General features: G+C 45.3%; 1 protein-coding gene across 4 annotated transcripts in view; it reads right to left on the minus strand.

The window, feature by feature from the left end:
* The window catches only part of LOC129825562 (steroid hormone receptor ERR2-like), a 115475-nt gene that overhangs the window by 18936 nt on the left and 72629 nt on the right, over nt 1-23910 (minus strand). For 3 of the 4 annotated variants that reach the window (XM_055885743.1, XM_055885742.1, XM_055885744.1), the window contains 2 exons: nt 14209-14322; nt 11270-11431 (listed from right to left, as the gene is read on the minus strand). In XM_055885743.1, coding sequence (XP_055741718.1) covers nt 11270-11431; nt 14209-14322 — 276 coding nt within the window. Of the gene's footprint in view, nt 1-11269; nt 11432-14208; nt 14323-16185; nt 16292-23910 lie in introns of those variants that run through there. The other variant, XM_055885745.1, reaches the window with a different exon arrangement.

Genomic DNA, 23910 nt, shown 5'->3' on the forward strand with positions numbered 1-23910 from the left:
TTCATCTACACTGATTGAAATGGATTTAACAAACAGACATCAATAACGGATCATAGCTTTCACCTGGATTCACCTGGATTCACCTGGTCAGCCTGTCATTCAAAACGGCAGGTGTCCTTAATTAATATGTTTTCCCTAAGAGTTATACAAAGTTGGTCGAATCTCATTGAAAATGATTTACAGCCATGTCAACCATGTCTAGTGCACAATTACATAATCTGCTCGTTTTATAATAGCGAGCCCCATATTCTAATGTGCAAATGTTTGTGTGAATGCAGTGGAGGCTTCTGAGGGGAGGACGGCTCATAATAATGGCTGGAACGGAGCGAATGGAATGGCATCAAACACCTGGAAACCATGGAAACCCTGTGTTTGATACCATTCCACTGACTCCGCTCCAGCCATTACCACGAGCCCGTTCTCCAGAATTAAGGTGCCACCAACCTCCTGAATGATCTGTTGATCCTGTACAATTACTTTTGAATACTCCAAATCAACACAGAACTTTTTAAAGCAATATTTGGAGTGTATTTTGTCAATATTTGGAGTGTATTTTGTCAATATTTGGAGGGTATTTTGTCAATATTTGGAGTGTATTTTGTCAATATTTGGAGTGTATTTTGTCAATATTTGGAGTGTATTTTGTCAATATTTGGAGTGTATTTTGTCAATATTTGGAGTGTATTTTCAATACTTGCTACTCAGTTCACATCTGAAACCCTGACTTTAATTTAAAATGTGTGTTTACATTCTAAACACATTTTCACTTAGAGTAGGGGGTTTAAGATGTAAATTAACTAGCCAATAATTTATTTAAAAAATATTGAAAATATAGTAATTTAGTCAAATGACTTGTTTTACTGTAATTTTATCTGTTAATGAACCATTTGTCACTCGTAAAGTATTGTACGGTTAATGTTTGGCACCCTGTGCTGCAATGCTTTTTATAACGGTTATAATATTGTCCTGTAATTTTAATATACATTAAAAAAAAACGTAAATAGCATGACAGCACATGGTACCAAACGTTACCCGTAAAATTACAGAAAAATGTTAGATTCAAATGACGTGTAAAAAAAATCAAAAAACTTAAAATTACAGACATTTACATTAACAGTATATGTTAGTGAACAGAAAATAGTAATTTCTGATTAAATTACTATATTTAAAATGTATTTTTATACTATTGGCTAGCTAATTTACTTCTGAAACCTCCTTCAACTGAAAATATCTGCATTTTGATAAGGCAATCCTATGAAATTACTGTGGAATACAGCAAATACACAGAGGTTTACCTCAAAATATGGCACCTACATGTTTTTACAAAATTGGCAAGTTGATTTTACACCTTAAAACACTTTAATCCGAAATTATTGTATTTTGATGTGTATTTCTATATAATTACTGTTGAAAACTGTAAATATACAGTAATTTACCTCAAATTGGCTATTTAGAATGTATTTCTAACAATATGATTCAGTTTTAATTTACATCTTAACTTTTCAGAAATTACTGTTTTTCTTTCTATAATTTTAGCTGTCTGTTAATTAACAGTGTCACTTACTTTTAATGTAAATGTCTGTAATTTAAAGATTTTAATTTGAATCTACAAAAAAAAGTATCTATTTTTACGGTTAATGTTTGGCACCCTGTGCGGCCTTGCGTTTGACTGTTTTTCCATATTTTACAGCGTAGGGTGACAGGAAGCCTAATGGTTAAGAGCGTTGGGGCAGCACTTAGCAGACGCTCTTACGGGAGCCACGAGGGTTAAGTGACTAACATGTAAAATACTGCTAAGTGACTAACATGTAAAATACTGCTAAGTGACTAACATGTAAAATACTGCTAAGTGACTAACATGTAAAATACTGCTAGGTGACTAACATGTAAAATACTGCTAAGTGACTAACATGTAAAATACTGCTAGGTGACTAACATGTAAAATAATGCTAAGTGACCAACATGTAAATGCAACATACGCTGACTGGACAAAACATTATGAACACATGACAGACTGTCCAGGTGAAAGCTGTGATCCCTTATTGATATCACTTCAAATCAGTGGATTCTATGAAGGGGAGGAGACAGGTTAAAGAAGGATTTTAAAGCTTTGAGACAATTGAGACATGGATTGTGTATGCGTGCCATTCAGAGGGTGAACGGGCAAGACAAAATATTTAAGTGCCTTAGAACGGGGTATGGTAGTAAGTGCCAGGCGCACCAGTTCGTGTCAAGAACTGCAACGCTGCTGGGTTTTTCAGACTCAACAGTCTCCCGTGTGTATAAAGAATGGTCCACCACCCAAAAGGACATCCAACCAACTTGACACAACTGTGGGAAGCATTGGAGTTAGCATGGGCCAACATCCCTGTGGAACACTTGACACCTTGTTGAGTCCAAGCCCCCTGACAAATTGAGGCTGTTCTGAGGGCAAAGGGGGCTGCAACTCAAAATTAGGAAGGTGTTCTTAATGTTTGGTATACTCAGTATATATATATACACTGTTTGTATGTTTATCAGGTAGAGGATGATTGGATTATAGCTTTGTGTTACAGTTCATTAATACAGTCAGTAAGAATGCTGTAGATAAAGTAATAACACTGTAAAGGACAACAAAATGTTTTGGTCTGATTCCAACTCTACAAATGTCAAAGCCATGGACAAGCACGGTTTCCAACTCATCTATACTCAGCCCTTTGCCCTCACTCTGCAGTCAGATCAGTGAGCTCAAGCCCCATGCGTTTTCTTGAGTCCCACGATCACACTGGCATGATTTAGGGCTTCTAAACCCCTTGTAACGGAATTCCTCTTCCTCTTCATCCGAAGAGGAGGAGCAGGGATTGAACCAAAATGCAGCGTCGTGATATGACATGATTTATTAAAGTAAAGACGAAAAAACACAAAAACACTTTAACAAACGACAAAACAACAAACGACGTAGACGCACCTGAACATAAGAACTTACATGACACGAAGAACGCATGAAACAGGAACAGACTACATAAACCGAACGAACAAACAAACAAACCGAAACAGTCCCGTGTGGCGTAACATACACAGACACTGACACAGGAGACAACCACCCACAAACAAACAATGTGACACCACCTACCTTAATATGATTCTCAATCAGAGGAGATGAAAACCACCTGCCTCTAATTGAGAACCATATCAGGTACCCATTAAACCAACATAGAAACACAAAACATAGACTGCCCACCCAAACTCACGTCCTGACCAACTAACACATACAAAAACTAACAGAAAACAGGTCAGGAACGTGACACCCCCTTTTTATTTTAAATTTTTTAATTTTAAATAGTGTGTTTGAACTACAGACTGCTGGGTTGTACCGTTGGATTAGTCTATTTCTTCTCACAAAACCTCCGCAAAGACAGAATGGTTTGAGATACAAACTATTATGACCCATCTATGAAAAGCTGAGAGACTCTTCCAGAACACGCACGTGTCATCTTGTTTTGCTCTATGACCTCACAAAGCCACACACACGAGTCGTTAGCGGGTAAGGAGTTCTTCTACATAGAAGATCATACGAACTAAGAGAAGAGGGTTCCTCAAGGGTTCTTTAGAAAAGGTGATGGTTCTATGTGGACCACAAAGACTCAAAGAACCCTTTGAGCCCTTCAAATGGTTCTTTGCGGTTCACAAAAGGGTTCTTTGCGGTTTAAAAAGGCGCACGTATGCTTCCCATCCGAAACAGTTTGTGCATATATTACATGTGCCATTTTTGTTTGTTTTGGACTTCGGCAAAGGTTTTTTCGGCTGAACGTGCAAAACAATTTCCTCGAGGTAAACTGAAGTTCGGTAGCCTAAGTCTACGCCCCTTCATCTGTGATTGGTCATCAGTAGGGATTCTTCAATAGGGATTCTTCAATTTGGATTCTTCAATTAAGTATTTGTTGTCATTCCACGAGAAACTACTCGTTTTCATGCACATTTTTTTAACATGAGAAAAACTGCACCAAACATCTTAGTTAGATGTAAAATTGAACGACTAAGATCTCCTCGGCAAAAACGTCGAAATTAATGACAGATTTCTTGAGTTATTGACAGTTATTTCTTGAGTTAATTCTGACTGTTTTGAGATAGTGTATACGGGCTACGGCATCTCAAAAGGGACAAACAGTACTATAGCTGCTTTTTTCCCTAGTTTTTCAAGCAAAGGTCTTTTAAGGGAATATGCGAGGCGCAGATGTTCACGTCGCCTAGCCGAGTTCTGCGAGGAGAAAACCGATCCTAGTATGCAGACACCTTTAGTGATAATGTAGGGGCGGTGACTCATTACTCATGACTCGTGGTCCCGTGTGGCTCAGTTGGTAGAGCATGGCGCTTGCAGCGCCAGGGTTGTGGGTTCAATTCCCATGGGGGGGACCAGGGTTAAATTCCCACGGGGGGACCAGGATGAATATGTATGAACTTTCCAATTTGTAAGTCGCTCTGGACAAGAGCGTCTGCTAAATGAGTTAAATGTAAATGTCATTAGGGACATGGTTTGCTTACGTCTCTTAATACTCACAGCTCTCATTCCAGTTCATATAATCTGTTGTGGCATTACATGTTATATGGGACTCACGGTCACGGCCAGTTGTGACACAGCCTGGGATCAAACCCGGGTTTGTAGTGACGCCTCAAGCACTGCGATGCAGTGCCTTAGACCTCTGCGCCGTTCGGAAGGCCCCTTCAATGCACTTATTAATGAAGCCGGCGACTGATGTAGTAAACTCCTCAATGTTATCGGATGAATCCCGGAACATATTCCAATCTGTGCTATCGAAACAGTCCTAACCAGATGACAGTTCTCTTTCAGAGCCCTAACAGATAACAGTTCTCTCTCTCTCTCAGCAGTTCACACTATTAAATTTGCCATCATTACAGTGCTCCTAAGGGCCATCATGGGCCCAATAAAGAGACAGAGGTAATGACATGACTGGGCCTGCGGTGGAGAGAGACATACCTCTCCTCCTCTCATCTAACAGCGTGGCAGGGTTGTGTGTAAATGTGTGTGTGAACGAGAGAAGAATCATTAGCAGTGCATGCATATAGTATGATTGTACTGTAAGTGGTGACCGTGCCGTGCAGCTGCACAAATTAACGGTGACCTCTGACCTGTGGCAGCCATGCCAATGATTCTTGCCTGGTTGTCATGACAGCATGTGTAAGTAACAGCCAATCGGTACTCCCCATGACAATGAGTTACAACGCTACGAGGCCTGTGTGTGTGTGTGTGTCTACTATTCACGCTAAGCCGTGTCATCCCCCTAAACCACTGCTCTGATGGATACTACAAAGGTCAGAGGTCAGAGGTCTCACTAACAAACACGTGTAGCGAATAGCTGGCATTTTACGTTCGCACATTTTTGCACGTTTGTTCCCTCAACTTGAAACGCCGTAAGGTATCACGAGGGGGAGGTCTGTCAATAGCACAACATAATTCCAAATATATTTCATTTAAACACCTAAAAATAGATATGTAGCCACAATAGTTAAAGTAGTCACATATACAGTACATTCGGAAAGTATTCAGACCCCTTGACCTTTTTTCACACTCTGAATGTCCTTGTGTGGCCCAGCCAGAGCCAGACTTGAACCCGATCTAACATCTCTGGAGAGACCTGAAAAAAGCTGTGCAGCGACGCTCCCTATTAAACCTGACAGAGCTTGAGAGGATCTGCAGAGAAGAATGGGAGAATCTCCCAAAATACAGGTGTGCCAAGCTTGTAGTGTCATACCAAAGAAGACTTGAGGCTGTAATCGCTGGCAAAGATGCTTCAACAAAGTACTGATTAAATGTCTGAATACTTATGTAAATGTCATATTTCATTTTTTATTTTTAATACATTTGCAAAAAATGTCTAAAAACCTAATTTTGCTTTGTGATTCCGGGGTATTGTGTGTAGATTGAGGGAAAAACGAATTAATCAATTTTAGAATAAGGCGGGAACGTACCAAAATGTGGAAAAAGTCCAGGTGTCTGAACACTTTCCGAACGCAATGTATCATAAACTTTTTTCTCCATGTGTTTGGGTAGCAGGTAAACAATATGAAAGAGAAGGTCCTCACTCCCTTTAGCACGCTAATAATGGACTGATCATAAGGTTGTTAATGATACTTGTTACCTGGCCACCATGTAGTCTAATCTCACACTCCATCTCCCCTGGGTCCACCCTGTAATCTCACACTCCATCTCCCCTGGGTCCACCCTGTAATCTCACACTAAATCTCCCCTGGGTCCACCCTGTAATCTCACACTCCATCTCCCCTGGGTCCACCCTGTAATCTCACACTCCATCTCCCCTGGGTCCACCCTGTAATCTCCCACTCCATCTCCCCTGGGTCCACCCTGTAATCTCCCACTCCATCTCCCCTGGGTCCACCCTGTAATCTCACACTCCATCTCCCCTGGGTCCACCCTGTAATCTCCCACTCCATCTCCCCTGGGTCCACCCTGTAATCTCCCACTCCATCTCCCCTGGGTCCACCCTGTAATCTCCCACTCCATCTCCCCTGGGTCCACCCTGTAATCTCCCACTCCATCTCCCCTGGGTCCACCCTGTAATCTCCCACTCCATCTCCCCTGGGTCCACCCTGTAATCTCACACTACATCTCCCCTGGGTCCACCCTGTAACCTCACACTACATCTCCCCTGGGTCCACCCTGTAACCTCACACTACATCTCCCCTGGGTCCACCCTGTAACCTCACACTACATCTCCCCTGGGCCCACCCTGTAACCTCACACTACATCTCCCCTGGGTCCACCCTGTAATCTCCCACTACATCTCCCCTGGGCCCACCCTGTAACCTCACACTACATCTCCCCTGGGCCCACCCTGTAACCTCACACTACATCTCCCCTGGGCCCACCCTGTAACCTCACACTACATCTCCCCTGGGCCCACCCTGTAACCTCACACTCCATCTCCCCTGGGTCCACCCTGTAATCTCCCACTCCATCTCCCCTGGGTACACCCTGTAATCTCACACTCCATCTCCCCTGGGTCCACCCTGTAATCTCACACTCCATCTCCCCTGGGTCCACCCTGTAATCTCACACTCCATCTCCCCTGGGTCCACCCTGTAATCTCACACTAAATCTCCCCTGGGTCCAGCCTGTAATCTCACACTCCATCTCCCCTGGGTCCACCCTGTAATCTCACACTCCATCTCCCCTGGGTCCACCCTGTAATCTCACACTCCATCTCCCCTGGGTCCACCCTGTAATCTCACACTACATCTCCCCTGGGTCCACCCTGTAATCTCCCACTACATCTCCCCTGGGTCCACCCTGTAATCTCCCACTACATCTCCCCTGGGTCCACCCTGTAATCTCCCACTACATCTCCCCTGGGCCCACCCTGTAACCTCACACTCCATCTCCCCTGGGTCCACCCTGTAATCTCACACTCCATCTCCCCTGGGTCCACCCTGTAATCTCCCACTACATCTCCCCTGGGTCCACCCTGTAATCTCCCACTACATCTCCCCTGGGTCCTACATAAATCAGCAGATCACAGTAAACCACAGATTCAGGGTCAGTTCACCCTCCCCAAGTCTGAACCTTAATCACTGGGGGGGTTATGGTTAGAAACTGACTCAAGAACAGTACTCTCAGGGCAAATATCTTAGGAGAGGTCAACCCGGCGATACCATTGCATGCTGGGAATATCTACAGAGGGATGATATATTTTAAGATGATTCAAAATGTATTTATTTTAAAAGGAAATTAAATTCTTATTTTTCAATTTAGACTAATGAAAACAATGATATCTAAGAAAGTGTATAACTATTCAGATGTAGGTTTGAGTGGAGAGGAGGAGAGGAACGAGTCCACCACGAGTACCTCCCTAAATAAACCAAGGGTACAGCCTTCTCCTTGGGTCATCAGTCTTAAAAGGAAGTAAGAGGATTGTATTTTTTTAAAGTCTCAAATTGAAATGGAATACATTGACGTAAAAGGGAGGTACCCCTACCCCCATCCTCCAACTGCCACACACACACACACACGGCTTCAGCTGCCCTCTATTGATTTACATGTGTAGAATATGGAACTGTCTCTCCCCTCCGGGTAGATGAGGAGCAGATGTTCATTATCCTTAGAGGGTGTGTGTGTGTGTGTGAGAGAGAGAGAGTTAATGAGAGCACTTACTCAAAAGAGTTGTGGCTTTAATGTTCCTTTCCTCCAGTTCTACCTGGGATGTGTTGGGAGTGCTCTGTGTAGGTAATATAGTCTCTCTACCTGGGATATGTTAGGAGTGCTCTGTAGGTAATATAGTCTCTCTACCTGGGATATGTTAGGAGTGCTCTGTAGGTAATATAGTCCCTCTACCTGGGATATGTTGGGAGTGCTCTGTAGGTAATATAGTCTCTCTACCTGGGATATGTTGGGAGTGCTCTGTGTAGGTAATATAGTCCCTCTACCTGGGATATGTTGGGAGTGCTCTGTAGGTAATATAGTCCCTCTACCTGGGATATGTTGGGAGTGCTCTGTAGGTCATATAGTCTCTCTACCTGGGATATGTTGGGAGTGCTCTGTGTAGGTAATATAGTCCCTCTACCTGGGATGTGTTGGGAGTGCTCTGTGTAGGTAATATAGTCTCTCTACCTGGGATGTGTTGGGAGTGCTCTGTAGGTAATATAGTCTCTCTACCTGGGATGTGTTGGGAGTGCTCTGTAGGTAATATAGTCCCTCTACCTGGGATATGTTGGGAGTGCTCTGTAGGTAATATAGTCCCTCTACCTGGGATGTGTTAGGAGTGCTCTGTGTAGGTAATATAGTCTCTCTACCTGGGATATGTTGGGAGTGCTCTGTAGGTAATATAGTCTCTCTACCTGGGATATGTTGGGAGTGCTCTGTAGGTAATATAGTCTCTCTACCTGGGATGTGTTAGGAGTGCTCTGTGTAGGTAATATAGTCTCTCTACCTGGGATATGTTAGGAGTGGTCTGTAGGTCATATAGTCTCTCTACCTGGGATATGTTGGGAGTGCTCTGTAGGTAATATAGTCCCTCTACCTGGGATATGTTGGGAGTGCTCTGTAGGTAATATAGTCCCTCTACCTGGGATGTGTTGGGAGTGCTCTGTGTAGGTAATATAGTCCCTCTACCTGGGATATGTTGGGAGTGCTCTGTAGGTAATATAGTCCCTCTACCTGGGATATGTTGGGAGTGCTCTGTAGGTAATATAGTCCCTCTACCTGGGATATGTTGGGAGTGCTCTGTAGGTCATATAGTCTCTCTACCTGGGATATGTTGGGAGTGCTCTGTAGGTAATATAGTCCCTCTACCTGGGATGTGTTGGGAGTGCTCTGTAGGTAATATAGTCTCTCTACCTGGGATGTGTTGGGAGTGCTCTGTAGGTAATATAGTCCCTCTACCTGGGATATGTTGGGAGTGCTCTGTAGGTAATATAGTCTCTCTACCTGGGATATGTTGGGAGTGCTCTGTAGGTAATATAGTCTCTCTACCTGGGATATGTTAGGAGTGCTCTGTAGGTAATATAGTCTCTCTACCTGGGATATGTTGGGAGTGCTCTGTGTAGGTAATATAGTCTCACTACCTGGGATATGTTGGGAGTGCTCTGTGTAGGTAATATAGTCTCTCTACCTGGGATGTGTTGGGAGTGCTCTGTGTAGGTAATATAGTCTCACTACCTGGGATATGTTGGGAGTGCTCTGTAGGTAATATAGTCCCTCTACCTGGGATATGTTGGGAGTGCTCTGTGTAGGTAATATAGTCCCTCTACCTGGGATATGTTGGGAGTGCTCTGTGTAGGTAATATAGTCTCTCTACCTGGGATATGTTGGGAGTGCTCTGTAGATAATATAGTCCCTCTACCTGGGATATGTTGGGAGTGCTCTGTAGATAATATAGTCCCTCTACCTGGGATATGTTGGGAGTGCTCTGTAGATAATATAGTCCCTCTACCTGGGATGTGTTGGGAGTGCTCTGTAGGTAATATAGTCCCTCTACCTGGGATGTGTTGGGAGTGCTCTGTGTAGGTAATATAGTCCCTCTACCTGGGATGTGTTGGGAGTGCTCTGTAGGTAATATAGTCCCTCTACCTGGGATATGTTGGGAGTGCTCTGTGTAGGTAATATAGTCCCTCTACCTGGGATATGTTGGGAGTGCTCTGTAGATAATATAGTCCCTCTACCTGGGATATGTTGGGAGTGCTCTGTGTAGGTAATATAGTCCCTCTACCTGGGATATGTTGGGAGTGCTCTGTAGATAATATAGTCCCTCTACCTGGGATGTGTTGGGAGTGCTCTGTAGGTAATATAGTCCCTCTACCTGGGATGTGTTGGGAGTGCTCTGTAGGTAATATAGTCTCTCTACCTGGGATATGTTGGGAGTGCTCTGTAGGTAATATAGTCCCTCTACCTGGGATGTGTTGGGAGTGCTCTGTAGGTAATATAGTCCCTCTACCTGGGATGTGTTGGGAGTGCTCTGTAGGTAATATAGTCCCTCTACCTGGGATGTGTTGGGAGTGCTCTGTGTAGGTAATATAGTCCCTCTACCTGGGATATGTTGGGAGTGCTCTGTAGATAATATAGTACCTCTACCTGGGATATGTTGGGAGTGCTCTGTGTAGGTAATATAGTCCCTCTACCTGGGATGTGTTGGGAGTGCTCTGTAGGTAATATAGTCTCTCTACCTGGGATATGTTGGGAGTGCTCTGTAGGTAATATAGTCCCTCTACCTGGGATATGTTGGGAGTGCTCTGTGTAGGTAATATAGTCTCTCTACCTGGGATATGTTGGGAGTGCTCTGTAGGTAATATAGTCTCTCTACCTGGGATGTGTTGGGAGTGCTCTGTAGATAATATAGTCCCTCTACCTGGGATGTGTTGGGAGTGCTCTGTAGGTAATATAGTCCCTCTACCTGGGATGTGTTGGGAGTGCTCTGTAGGTAATATAGTCTCTCTACCTGGGATATGTTGGGAGTGCTCTGTAGGTAATATAGTCCCTCTACCTGGGATATGTTGGGAGTGCTCTGTGTAGGTAATATAGTCCCCCTACCTGGGATGTGTTGGGAGTGCTCTGTGTAGGTAATATAGTCCCTCTACCTGGGATGTGTTGGGAGTGCTCTGTGTAGGTAATATAGTCTCTCTACCTGGGATATGTTGGGAGTGCTCTGTAGGTAATATAGTCCCTCTGCCTGGGATGTGTTGGGAGTGCTCTCTGTAGGTAATATAGTCTCTCTACCTGGGATGTGTTGGGAGTGGTCTGTAGGTAATATAGTCTCTCTACCTGGGATGTGTTTGGCCCAGCCGATGATGACCACCAGTTCTCTGTCAGCCAGGTCACACAGTGTGGTCAGGGCCTTGATGTCTCCGTCTGGCATGGTCGGGTCTGGCATGGCATAGATCTTCTCTGGTTCAACCACCAGAAGGTGAGACACAATCTTTGTCACTGGCCGAGAGAGGGGGGGGGGGAGAGAGGGGAGCGAGGGGGGGAGAGAGAGCGAGGGGGGGAGAGAGAGCGAGGGGGGGAGAGAGAGCGAGGGGGGGAGAGAGAGCGAGGGGGGGAGAGAGAGCGAGGGGGGGAGAGAGAGCGAGGGGGGGAGAGAGAGCGAGGGGGGGAGAGAGAGCGAGGGGGGGAGAGAGAGCGAGGGGGGGAGAGAGAGCGAGGGGGGGAGAGAGAGCGAGGGGGGGAGAGAGAGCGAGGGGGGGAGAGAGAGCGAGGGGGGGAACAAGATGTGTGATTAGATGGCTGTGGATGGACAGAGGTTTAGAGTAGATTGCATAGTGAGATGTTAGTGTTGTACAACCCAACATGCACCATGTTTAGAACCCCGTGTGATAGAACCCCGTGTGATAGAACCCCGTGTAGATCATGTCACATGACCTGGATTTGTACCTTTATTTAAAACGTATGATTTAAAAAAACATTTTTTTTTTAATTGAACATTAAAACCTACATTCTACTTGCATTGAAGCCGCTCAACATTGCCATTCCATTGAGTCATCTAGGAGCGACTCCTCCATCCAGAGCGACCAACAGGAGCAACCAGGGTCAACGCCCTGCTCAACTTCACGTCCACAAAATCTCCCACAAGGTCAAAAAACCCGATCCAGTGACCTATCAGCCACCGGCCCAAGCTCCCAACCGCCAAGCCACCAACCATCCAGAACCCCCCCCACCCCCACAGTTCTCAGAGAGATTCATAATAAAATAAATTATTCCACTCCCCACCCCCCCGTCCCCCGATGCACCAACAAAATGAACAAGAGAGAAAAACAAAGGAAAACAGAAAACGCAAAAAAACAAGACATCATTGACAACAAAGATCATAACAGCAAGACCGACTGGCTACTTATGAGGGCATTGTATGGCACTATTTACACGTGTGTGTGTGTGTATGTCCGTGTGTGTGTTTAAATGAGAGAGTGTGTATATGTGTACAGACACCTGCACGGCATCAGCCTCAATAGATATAACAATGTTGCCCCTCAGTGTCATTCAAGATTCATTTTTCTTTTGACTTTATTTTTTATCTTCGACCGTCATTTTATCCCCCCTCCAGCAACTCCACTCACACTTGTTTTCAATTCCACATCCCAACCCTCAGCTTCCCTCAGCCCATCCCACCAATCTCTGCTGGCCACCCTCTTCGGGTTTCTAAGTACCATGTACCCTTTGAACAGTTTAAATTTGTAGTTATTTTTATTTTACTAGGCAAGTCAGTTAAGAACAAATTCTTATTTTCAATGACGGCCTAGGAACAGTGGGTTAACTGCCTTGTTCAGGGGCAGAACGACAGATTTTTACCTTGTCAGCTCGGGGATTCGATCTTGCAACCTTTCGGTTACAAGTCCAACGCTCTAACCTGCCGCCCAACTATGCTGTGATGTTTAACATACAACTTGCATCTGTCTAATTGAACAGAATCCACAGATTGTGAGTTGAAAATAAATACTTTAACTAAGAGTATTAGTAATTGACTGACCCGGTCTCTCCAGATCTCCTAACAGTACTATTTCTAGGGTCAATTTTAGATCATTGCTATGCATTTTCAGCCATTCCTGAACCTGAGACCAGAAACAGTCTACCTGAGGGCAATACCAAAATAAATGGTCTATTGATCCTGTATCCTCACAACAAAATCTGCAGAGCTTCGATGATTTTATGCCCCAAATATTCAACATTTTGTTGGTGGCAATAATTCTGTACAGTAAAAGCACAAAGTCTTGAATCGTGCGTTGTTTTATATATCAACTCATACACCCTGTTCCATGGAATCGGTAAATCAAAAATCTCTTCAACTATTTTGCAATCTGTATGGAACAGTAGTCAACATCCTGGTCCTCAAATGAAACTGGTATACTTCCCTATTCATGCCATTTTTACTCCTATGCCAGTTTTTATCTTATAGTTCCCTACCTCCTCCCGCTGCCACCTGCCTCCTCCATTTTTGGGGTAATGCTGTAATCGATTGGTTGTACTCTTGGATTGAGCAGACCTTCCCGTACAATTCTGATAACTCCATGAAAAACAACTGTACCACTCCAATTTATTTTCTAATTTCATTTAAAAACAAAATACCCTTTTCAAACTTCCCATAAAACAGGTATTTTATCAACCAGTACATTTGAGTTCAACCATAATATTTGTTCTCTCTCTTCAGGGGGATGAAATTGTAACCAGCTCTGCAATGCTTGTTTGAAAAAGAGAGATACTTTGAAAAAGGTTTCATTTTCAATTAATCGAAAATGAGACATGGCAATCTGCACAAAGACAAAAAGGCCAGTTTTAAACAATGGATTTCCTTAGTAATCTACTTGAGAACCATTTTGGGTTCAGGTACAACTTTTGTATGAATTAGGCTTTTAGAGATAGGTTTATGGACTTTAAATTTAATCATCTCAACCCACCCAGTTCATATTCATTATATAGACAGGCATGCTTTATCGTGTCTGGTTTAGCATTCCAGATAAAAATACATATTTTTTGCTCATATGATTTGAAAAAGGAATCATAAAAAAAAAAGTAAACGTTTTAATCGAACTTCCCACTAGTCTTTTTATGTCAGATGGCCGAGCACCATTGTCAGACAACTGCTGTAAATATAATTTCTGGAAAAGGCTTCAAATAAAAAGGTTAAAATCCAGGTCATGCGACATGATACACCAATACACAGGGCCCTAAGTATAATACAAGCAGAAAGGGTAACTATTGTTGTGACTCACATGGCTTTTTGGCAGGAGGAGGAAGTGTCAGGCCTAGATAGGCCCCGTTCTCCGTGTCGCCCATTCTCCTCTTGTACTTCTGTCTTCCACCCCTCACACGATCCAGACGCACACCTGGAAATAAAACACGGGACAACATCCCCAACAAAACACCAGATTCATGATTTATGCAACAACAACAAAAATGACAAAGATGATATTATAATACACCAGATGAAGTGGTATATGTACACAGATCACCTTCTGTTGCGGTAGTTGGACTATATACTGTAATATGTACTGATAAGTGTTATGTAGCTGTAAAGTCAAGCCTCTGATCCCATCAATGAGAGCGTTACAAAGCTCTGTCTGTCAATGTGTTTTTCCTTTGATGACGGCCAGCAGAGACCAGAGAGCTGCTTCCACTGAGCTGCATCGGTCAATGCACGGCAATCCTGTTCATCACTTCAATGGCTTCCTATCCTTCTTCTGTCCCTCGGTCAGCTAGATTGGGCCACCACCAATATTACTCACAAACTCAATACCACACACACACTCACTACATTACACACTCACTACTCACAAACTCACTGGGTCAGAATGAGTCAGAGTAATTTGGTGGGTATTGTTGAAATGGGTAATCGATCACATGATAGAGGTTAGTTATCTAGGTTTTGTACTCATTTGACTATTTTTTGAACGAGCCTGATAATATCCTGCATCTTACAACAACAAACACATCGTCTGAAGCTCTCCGTCTCCATCTCATCCAGAACCAGTCTAGCAGGAACCACACAGAGTCCTGGTAGGTTCCAGAACCAGTCTAGCAGGAACCACACCAGTGGTAGGTTCCAGAACCAGTCTAGCAGGAACCACACAGAGTCCTGGTAGGTTCCAGAACCAGTCTAGCAGGAACCACAGAGTTCCGGTAGGTTCCAGAACCAGTCTAGCAGGAACCACAGAGTCCCGGTAGGTTCCAGAACCAGTCTAGCAGGAACCACAGAGTCCCGGTAGGTTCCAGAACCAGTCTAGCAGAAACCACACAGAGTCCCGGTAGGTTCCAGAATCAGTCTAGCAGGAACCACACAGAGTCCCGGTAGATTCCAGAACCAGTCTAGCAGGAACCACACCAGTGGTAGGTTCAAGAACCAGTCTAGCAGGAACCACACTAGTGGTAGGTTCCAAAACCAGTCTAGCAGGAACCACACAGAGTCCCGGTAGGTTCCAGAACCAGTCTAGCAGGAACCACACAGAGTCCCGGTAGGTTCCAGAACCAGTCTAGCAGGAACCACACAGAGTCCCGGTAGGTTCCAGAACCAGTCTAGCAGGAACCACACAGAGTTCTGGTAGGTTCCAGAACCATATATTTGGAACACTGTGGCTTTTGCATTATGATGCTTATGACACTACAACATTCTATGGCAGCCATGTTTGATCCCCATTAACATTACATAAAGAATACATTTTCAACAATGTTCTGTAACTGAATGTCTACAATTAGAACCATATTAAAAAAGATGGTTCAACTCTCTAAAGACATGGTTCTGGTAGGTACTACAGCCCATACAGTATGTGTCCTTACCTGGTGTTAAGACACTGTTGACAATTTGTCTTCATGAGTACATAGCTGAACAATAAAAAGGGTAATGTCCATTTAACCCCCGACACAGATATACCGTAAGCTTAACGTTACCTGACACTTCAGAAAAAAAAACATCTATTTTTCTTTACCAAGTAAAACACGTCAAGTTCATTTTTTAATTGTCGAAGTGGTATTTCTAACTACTGTTTTTTTCTGACAAGCAATTTAGCTAAACTTAATAAAGTTTATAGTATTGTGATCGTTCAATTCTGTTTTTCATCACACGGGAGAACGAAAACATTGAATTAGTAAAACAAGTCAGCTGTACCTAAGATTATCTTGATAACTTTTTGTTCACTGCACACGGAGCAATGAATGCATTCCGTACGCAAGGTATAATACACCTTCCTTCTCACCTTAAACCTTCACAGACGGGCAGGGAAAACAGCTGTTAAGTGGCCAATACACATCAAATTAAGTTGTGGGATTTCTGTGACTTCTGTATAAATTCTTTGATTCCCTTTTAGAAACAAAAGGGTTCGCGTTCCATCTTTCAATTTCCTGATGACACCACCAACTATCCACTAACCTAATTACCCACGATTCTCCGGGGGAGGGGAGGGGAGGGGGGTGGGGGAACCGGTTGGTTCTTCCCAGCAAACATTCTGTGCTGCCTGGAAGGTCTGGGCTAAATTGAGATCTACCCCCGCCGCCGGACTAATGGAGCGTTCCATTTGTACGTCTTAATCAATCAATAAGGATGGTAAATAGATGTCTCCTTCTTTCCTTCTTGTTCTTTGAAGAAGATATGTGGTATTAATTAATAAGGCTGGTGATATCTGGGAGTTTTAAACAAACCTTTCTGAGCTGTGTTGTTAATTAATAGGACTGGTGATATCTGGGAGTTTTAAACAAACCGTTCTGAGCTGTTGTTAATTAGTAGGACTGGTGATATCTGGGAGGTTTAAACAAACCGTTCTGAGCTGTTGTTAATTAGTATGACTGGTGATGTCTGGGAGGTTTAAACAATCCGTTCTGAGCTGTTGTTAATTAGTAGGACTGGTGATATCTGGGAGGTTTAAACAAACCGTTCTGAGCTGTTAATTAATAGGACTGGTAACGTCTGGGAGGTTTAAACAAACCGTTCTGAGCTGCTGTTAATTAGTAGTACTGATGATGTCTTGGAGTTTTAAACAAACAGTTCTGAGCTGTTGTTAATTAGTAGGACTGGTGATGTCTGGGAGGTTTAAACAAACCGTTCTGAGCTGTTAATTAGTAGTACTGGTGATATCTGGGAGGTTTAAACAAACCGTTCTGAGCTGTTGTTAATTAGTAGGACTGGTGATGTCTTGGAGGTTTAAACAAACCGTTCTGAGCTGTTGTTAATTAGTAGTACTGGTGATGTCTTGGAGTTTAAACAAACAGTTCTGAGCTGTTGTTAATTAGTAGTACTGGTAATGTCTGTTCAGAGCGCTCTTGTTTGCTCTAGCTAAATTGGGGTTGAGGTTTAATTTAGAAAAGTCTATTTCAGGACACTATCTGGGGTACTTTGCTAAATGACCACATCGTTATTGACCTATAAACTATTGAGTAAAAAGGGGTGCGGCCACTAGGGTTTAAATAAGGTCATTTCGTGGAACGATTAAAACAGAGGAGTGTATCTCGAAAAGTCAAGAGACTTGTGTTGCCAAGTTTATATTTTACCCTGTGAACCTGATAGGTACATATCTACAACTCCTTCACGCATGAATTCACACACACACACACACACACACACACACACACACACACACACACACACACACACACACACACACACACACACACACACACACACACACACACACACACACACACACACACACACACACACACACACACACACACAGACAAACAAACATTATGTCCTCTATCATGTGACAGGGTCCTGTACTGAGAACCTCTATCATGTGATAGGGTCCTGTACTGAGAACCTCCTCAAACACACGCTCTGGGCCCAGTCAGAATCATGCGACAGGAACAGAAACGTCCAACAGGTCCATAACTAGTAGGCCCTGACAGGAGTGAAGAGCTTGGCACTAACCACCTTCAGTTGGAGGCCAGAGAGAAGAGGAGAGAGCAGGAGAGAGGAGAGAGTGTAGTCAAGTTGATGTGTGTGTGTGTATGTGTGTGTGTATGTGTGTGTGTGTTTGTGTGTGTATATATGTGTGTGTGTGTGTATATGTGTGTGTGTGTGCGTGTATATGCGTGTGGAGTCTGATCGTAGTTTGGCTGGATTATGTCCTCTATCATGTGACAGGGTCCTGTACTGAGAACCTCTATCATGTGACAGGGTCCTGTACTGAAAACCTCTATCATGTGACAGGGTCCTGTACTGAGAACCTATATCATGTGACAGGGTCCTGTACTGAGAACCTCTATCATGTGACAGGGTCCTGTACTGAGAACCTCTATCATGTGATATGGTCCTGTACTGAGAACCTCTATCATGTGATATGGTCCTGTACTGAGAACCTCTATCATGTGACAGGGTCCTGTACTGAGAACCTCTATCATGTGATATGGTCCTGTACTGAGAACCTCTATCATGTGAAATGGTCCTGTACTGAGAACCTCTATCATGTGACAGGGTCGTGTACTGAGAACCTCTATCATGTGACAGGGTCCTGTACTGAGAACCTCTATCATGTGACAGGGTCCTGTACTGAGAACCTCTATCATGTGATATGGTCCTGTCTGAGAACCTCCTCTATCATGTGACAGGGTCCTGTACTGAGAACCTCTATCATGTGACAGGGTCCTGTACTGAGAACCTCTATCATGTGACAGGGTCCTGTACTGAGAACCTCTATCATGTGACAGGGTCCTGTACTGAGAACCTCTATCATGTGACAGGGTCCTGTACTGAGAACCTCTATCATGTGATATGGTCCTGTACTGAGAACCTCTATCATGTGACAGGGTCCTGTACTGAGAACCTCTATCATGTGATATGGTCCTGTCTGAGAACCTCCTCTATCATGTGACAGGGTCCTGTACTGAGAACCTCTATCATGTGATATGGTCCTGTACTGAGAACCTCTATCATGTGACAGGGTCGTGTACTGAGAACCTCCTCTGTCATGTGACAGGGTTGAGAGGTGAGAGGGGAGGTGGGGATAGGAGGGAGTTGGGGGGAGGGGATAGGAGAGGGGAGAGAGGGGAGGTGGGGGTGAGAGGGGAGAGAGGGAAGGTGGGGGCGAGAGGGGAGGTGGGGATAGGAGGGAGTTGGGGGGAGAGGATAGGAGGGGGGTGAGAGGGGAGGTGGGGATAGGAGGGAGTTGGGGGAGAGGATAGGAGGGGGGTGAGAGGGGAGGTGGGGATAGGAGGGAGTTGGGGGAGAGGATAGGAGGGGGGTGTGAGGGGAGAGAGGGAAGGTGGGGGCGAGAGGGGAGGTGGGGATAGGAGGGAGTTGGGGGAAGGGAATAGGAGGGGGTGAGAGGGGAGGTGGGGATAGGAGGGAGTTGGGGGGGGGGTGAGAGGGGAGTGGGGATAGGAGGGAGTTGGGGGGGAGGGGATAGGGGGGTGAGAGGGGAGTGTGGATAGGAGGAAGTTGGGGGGAGAGGATAGGAGGGGGTGAGAGGGGAGAGAGGGGAGGTGGGGTGAGAGAGGGAGAGAGGGGAGGTGGGGTGAGAGGGGGAGAGGATAGGAGGGGGGTGAGAGGGGAGGTGGGGATAGGAGGGAGTTGGGAGGAGAGGATAGGAGAGGGTGAGAGGGGAGAGAGGGGAGGTGGGGTGAGAGAGGGAGAGAGGGGAGGTGGGGGTGAGAGAGGGAGAGAGGGGAGGTGGGGGTGAGAGGGGAGGTGGGGAGAAGAGGGGGAGAGAGGGGAGGTGGGGAGAAGAGGGGGAGAGAGGGGAGGTGGGGAGAAGAGGGGGAGAGAGGGGAGGTGGGGCTAGGATGGAGTTGGGGGGTGGGGATAGTAGGGGGGTGAGAGGGGAGATGGGGGAAGGTGGGAGGTGGGAGGGGCATAGCGATGAACTCAGCAAAGTCTATGTGTGTGAGTTCATATGGAACCATCTTTAGGTCATATGTCCCCTGCCTTTCCTTTCAGCTCAAAACAATATGGACCCCGCTACCATGAAGTGCATTCTGTCAAAGCAACTGTCTTGTGTTTCTGTGTGTGTGTGTGTGTGCGTGTGCGTGTGCGCGTGCGCGTGCGCGTGTGCGTGTGCGTGTGCGTGTGCGTGTGTGTGTGTGTGTGTGTGTGTGTGTGTGTGTGTATCGGAAAGGGCACTATTTTGAGTCTCTCACCTGTCAGGCTGCTGGGTGTACTTGTTTCTAGTGAATGTGTCAGAATGGGTGGGAAGGCTGGCAGTGCCAGGGGGAGCTTAGAGGAACCATTTTTAGCTGGGAGAAATCAGAGAGATGAGGAGTGCGGATCCCTCGCCATCCATCGCCCCGGCCTGCATGACGTGACAGTGAGCGGCTTCGTTTCAAATGGGCCCTGCTCAAATGTAATGCATTATTATATAGGGAACAGGTTGTCATTATATAGGGAATAGGTTGTCATTATATAGGGAATAGGTTGTCATTATATCTGGAATAGGTTGTCATTATATCTGGAATAGGTTGTCATTATATCTGGAATAGGTTGTCATTATATAGGGAATAGGTTGTCATTATATCTGGAATAGGTTGTCATTATATAGGGAATAGGTTGTCATTATATAGGGAATAGGTTGCCATTTGGGACACAGACTCACTACCCTGTCAACATCAGATCAACCAAATTATGTGACAGCATTTGTTTAATCACAGGGGGCTGTAGGGAGGGGAGGTGAGCGAGGGCCAGGATGGCCTCCCACCTGCTTCCCCAAACGGACAAGACAAAGCCAGAGTTGTTCTCCCACGACGGTTCAGACACCCTTGTTTTACACTTGAGGCCCCACTCTCCATGTCCAGAAAGAGTATTACCATGTGTGTGTTAAAGCTAGATCTGTGGTGCTCACACTGCCAGGGTGTGTGTGTGTGTGTGTGTGTGTGTGTGTGTGTGTGTGTGTGTGTGTGTGTGTGTGTGTGTGTGTGTGTGTGTGTGTGTGTGTGTGTGTGTGCGTGTGTGTGTAAAGGGGTCAACACCTCCCTAAATCACAGTCTTCAGAGGAACACATGTTAGCTGCTGTGTCTGATCTATCACCTGTCAGTGCAGTGAGGACAGGCCCAACCAGGCTGTGTGTGTGTGTGTGTGTGTGTGTGTGTGTGTGTGTGTGTGTGTGTGTGTGTGTGTGTGTGTGTGTGTGTGTGTGTGTGTGTGTGTGTGTGTGTCAGGCCAAGTTCATGGTCGTTCAACACCCCTAAAGGCCACATAGATGCTGACCACTGTGCTGACGGACAGGCAGGTCTGTCTGTCTGTCTGTCCGTCTGTCGACCAACGAGGAGTAATAGCCTCGTCTGGGTTTTTTCACCCTCCTGCTATGAGTGTGCAGCTGTGAGTCGGAGCTTACAAGCTAACTCTAAACTGCTTTTTATCTTGCTTTTAAATTATTTCAGTCATCAGGCTAAAGTAAAGGAAGATACCAACGTAGCTTGTTATCAGGAAGTGGGATTCTGAAACGTCTGGGTGGATGCGGAGTACGAGACAGCATCAATGATTCTACAGCACATGATCTCACTGTATTGGTTCATCTATCGATCAGGAACAGGCTTGACAGAGTCTGGATATTGGATATTACTTTAATAACCTTCTGTGTTTATGGCTGGAGGGAGAGAGGGAGAGAAAGAAAGAGAGGGAGGGAGGGAGAGAGAGAGAGATGGGGAGAGAGAGAAATAGAGAGATAGAGCGAGACGAATAGAGAGATAGAGAGGGCGAGGGGTGGGGAGAGAGAGAAATAGAGAGATAGAGCGAGATGAATAGAGAGATAGAGAGAGTGAGGGGTGGGGAGAGAGAGAAATAGAGACATAGAGAGAGTGAGGGGTGGGGAGAGAGAGAAATAGAGAGATAGAGCGAGATGAATAGAGAGATAGAGAGAGTGAGGGGTGGGGAGAGAGAGAAATAGAGACATAGAGAGAGTGAGGGGTGGGGAGAGAGAGAAATAGAGAGATAGAGCGAGACGAATAGAGAGATAGAGAGAGTGAGGGGTGGGGAGAGAGAGAAATAGAGAGATAGAGCGAGATGAATAGAGAGATAGAGAGAGTGAGGGGTGGGGAGAGAGAGAAATAGAGACATAGAGAGAGTGAGGGGTGGGGAGAGAGAGAAATAGAGACATAGAGAGAGTGAGGGGTGGGGAGAGAGAGAAATAGAGAGATAGAGCGAGACGAATAGAGAGATAGAGAGAGTGAGGGGTGGGGAGAGAGAGAAATAGAGAGATAGAGCGAGACGAATAGAGAGATAGAGTGAGGGGTGGGGAGAGAGAGAAATAGAGAGATAGAGCGAGACGAATAGAGAGATAGAGAGAGTGAGGGGTGGGGAGAATAAGGCCCCAATGTTACTCCCTGTTCATGTCTGCTTACAACAGGCTAGGCTGATTCTTATCTGTGGTCCAGGAGGACGGCGATATTAGTCATTATAGGGTTTAGGGTGTATGGTTTGGGGTGTAGAGTTTAGGGTTTAGGATATAGGGTGTGGGGTGTAGGGTTTAGGGTGTAGAGTTTAGGGTTTAGGGTGTATGGTGTGGGGTGTTGGGTTTAGGGTGTAGGATTTAGGGTGTAGGGTTTAGGGTGTAGGGTTTAGGGTTTAGGGTGTAGAGTGTAGTCTGCCTAGATTAATTCATGAACTTGTAAGAAAATACTCAGAGAAACACTGCAAGAACAAGATATATTACATCAGTGACAGAATTAGCCAGTTGAGAGATCAATGAGATGGACCAGTTGACCACACACTAAAGGACATTGTCTTGACAAAAAATACCGACAGGTAACTGACAAAATAAAGGAAACGCTTGATGAAATGAGGGATACAAAGTATATTGAAAGTAGGTGCTTCCACAGATGTCTGGTTCCTGAGTTAATTAAGCAATTCACATCCCATCATGCTTAGGTGATACGATTCTGACAAAAGCTACAGATAGCTGGTCTCCTGGTAGTACAGATAGCTGGTCTCCTGGTAGTACAGATAGCTGGTCTCCTGGTAATACAGATAGCTGGTCTCCTGGTAGTACAGATAGCCAGTCTCCTGGTAGTACAGATAGCTGGTCTCCTGGTAGCTACAGATAGCTGGTCTCCTGGTAGCTACAGATAGCTGGTCTCCTGGTAGCTACAGATAGCTGGTCTCCTGGTAGCTACAGATAGCCAGTCTCCTGGTAGCTACAGATAGCTGGTCTCCTGGTAGCTACAGATAGCTGGTCTCCTGGTAGCTACAGATAGCTGGTCTCCTGGTAGCTACAGATAGCTGGTCTCCTGGTAGCTACAGATAGCTGGTCTCCTGGTAGCTACAGATAGCTGGTCTCCTGGTAGCTACAGATAGCTGGTCTCCTGGTAGCTACAGATAGCCGGTCTCCTGGTAGCTACAGATAGCTGGTCTCCTGGTAGTACAGATAGCTGGTCTCCTGGTAGTACAGATAGCTGGTCTCCTGGTAGCTACAGATAGCTGGTCTCCTGGTAGCTACAGATAGCTGGTCTCCTGGTAGCTACAGATAGCTGGTCTCCTGGTAGCTACAGATAGCTGGTCTCCTGGTAGTACAGATAGCCAGTCTCCTGGTAGTACAGATAGCTGGTCTCCTGGTAGTACAGATAGCTGGTCTCCTGGTAGTACAGATAGCTGGTCTCCTGGTAGTACAGATACCTGGTCTCCTGGTAGCTACAGATAGCTGGTCTCCTGGTAGCTACAGATAGCTGGTCTCCTGGTAGCTACAAATAGCCGGTCTCCTGGTAGTACAGATAGCTGGTCTCCTGGTAGTACAGATAGCCGGTCTCCTGGTAGTACAGATACCTGGTCTCCTGGTAGCTACAGATAGCTGGTCTCCTGGTAGCTACAGATAGCTGGTCTCCTGGTAGCTACAGATAGCTGGTCTCCTGGTAGCTACAGATAGCTGGTCTCCTGGTAGCTACAGATAGCTGGTCTCCTGGTAGTACAGAGAGCTGGTCTCCTGGTAGCTACAGATAGCCGGTCTCCTGGTAGCTACAGATAGCCGGTCTCCTGGTAGTACAGATAGCCGGTCTCCTGGTAG

Source organism: Salvelinus fontinalis, chromosome 27 (assembly GCF_029448725.1).
Source record: "Salvelinus fontinalis isolate EN_2023a chromosome 27, ASM2944872v1, whole genome shotgun sequence".
Lineage (NCBI taxonomy): Eukaryota > Metazoa > Chordata > Actinopteri > Salmoniformes > Salmonidae > Salvelinus > Salvelinus fontinalis.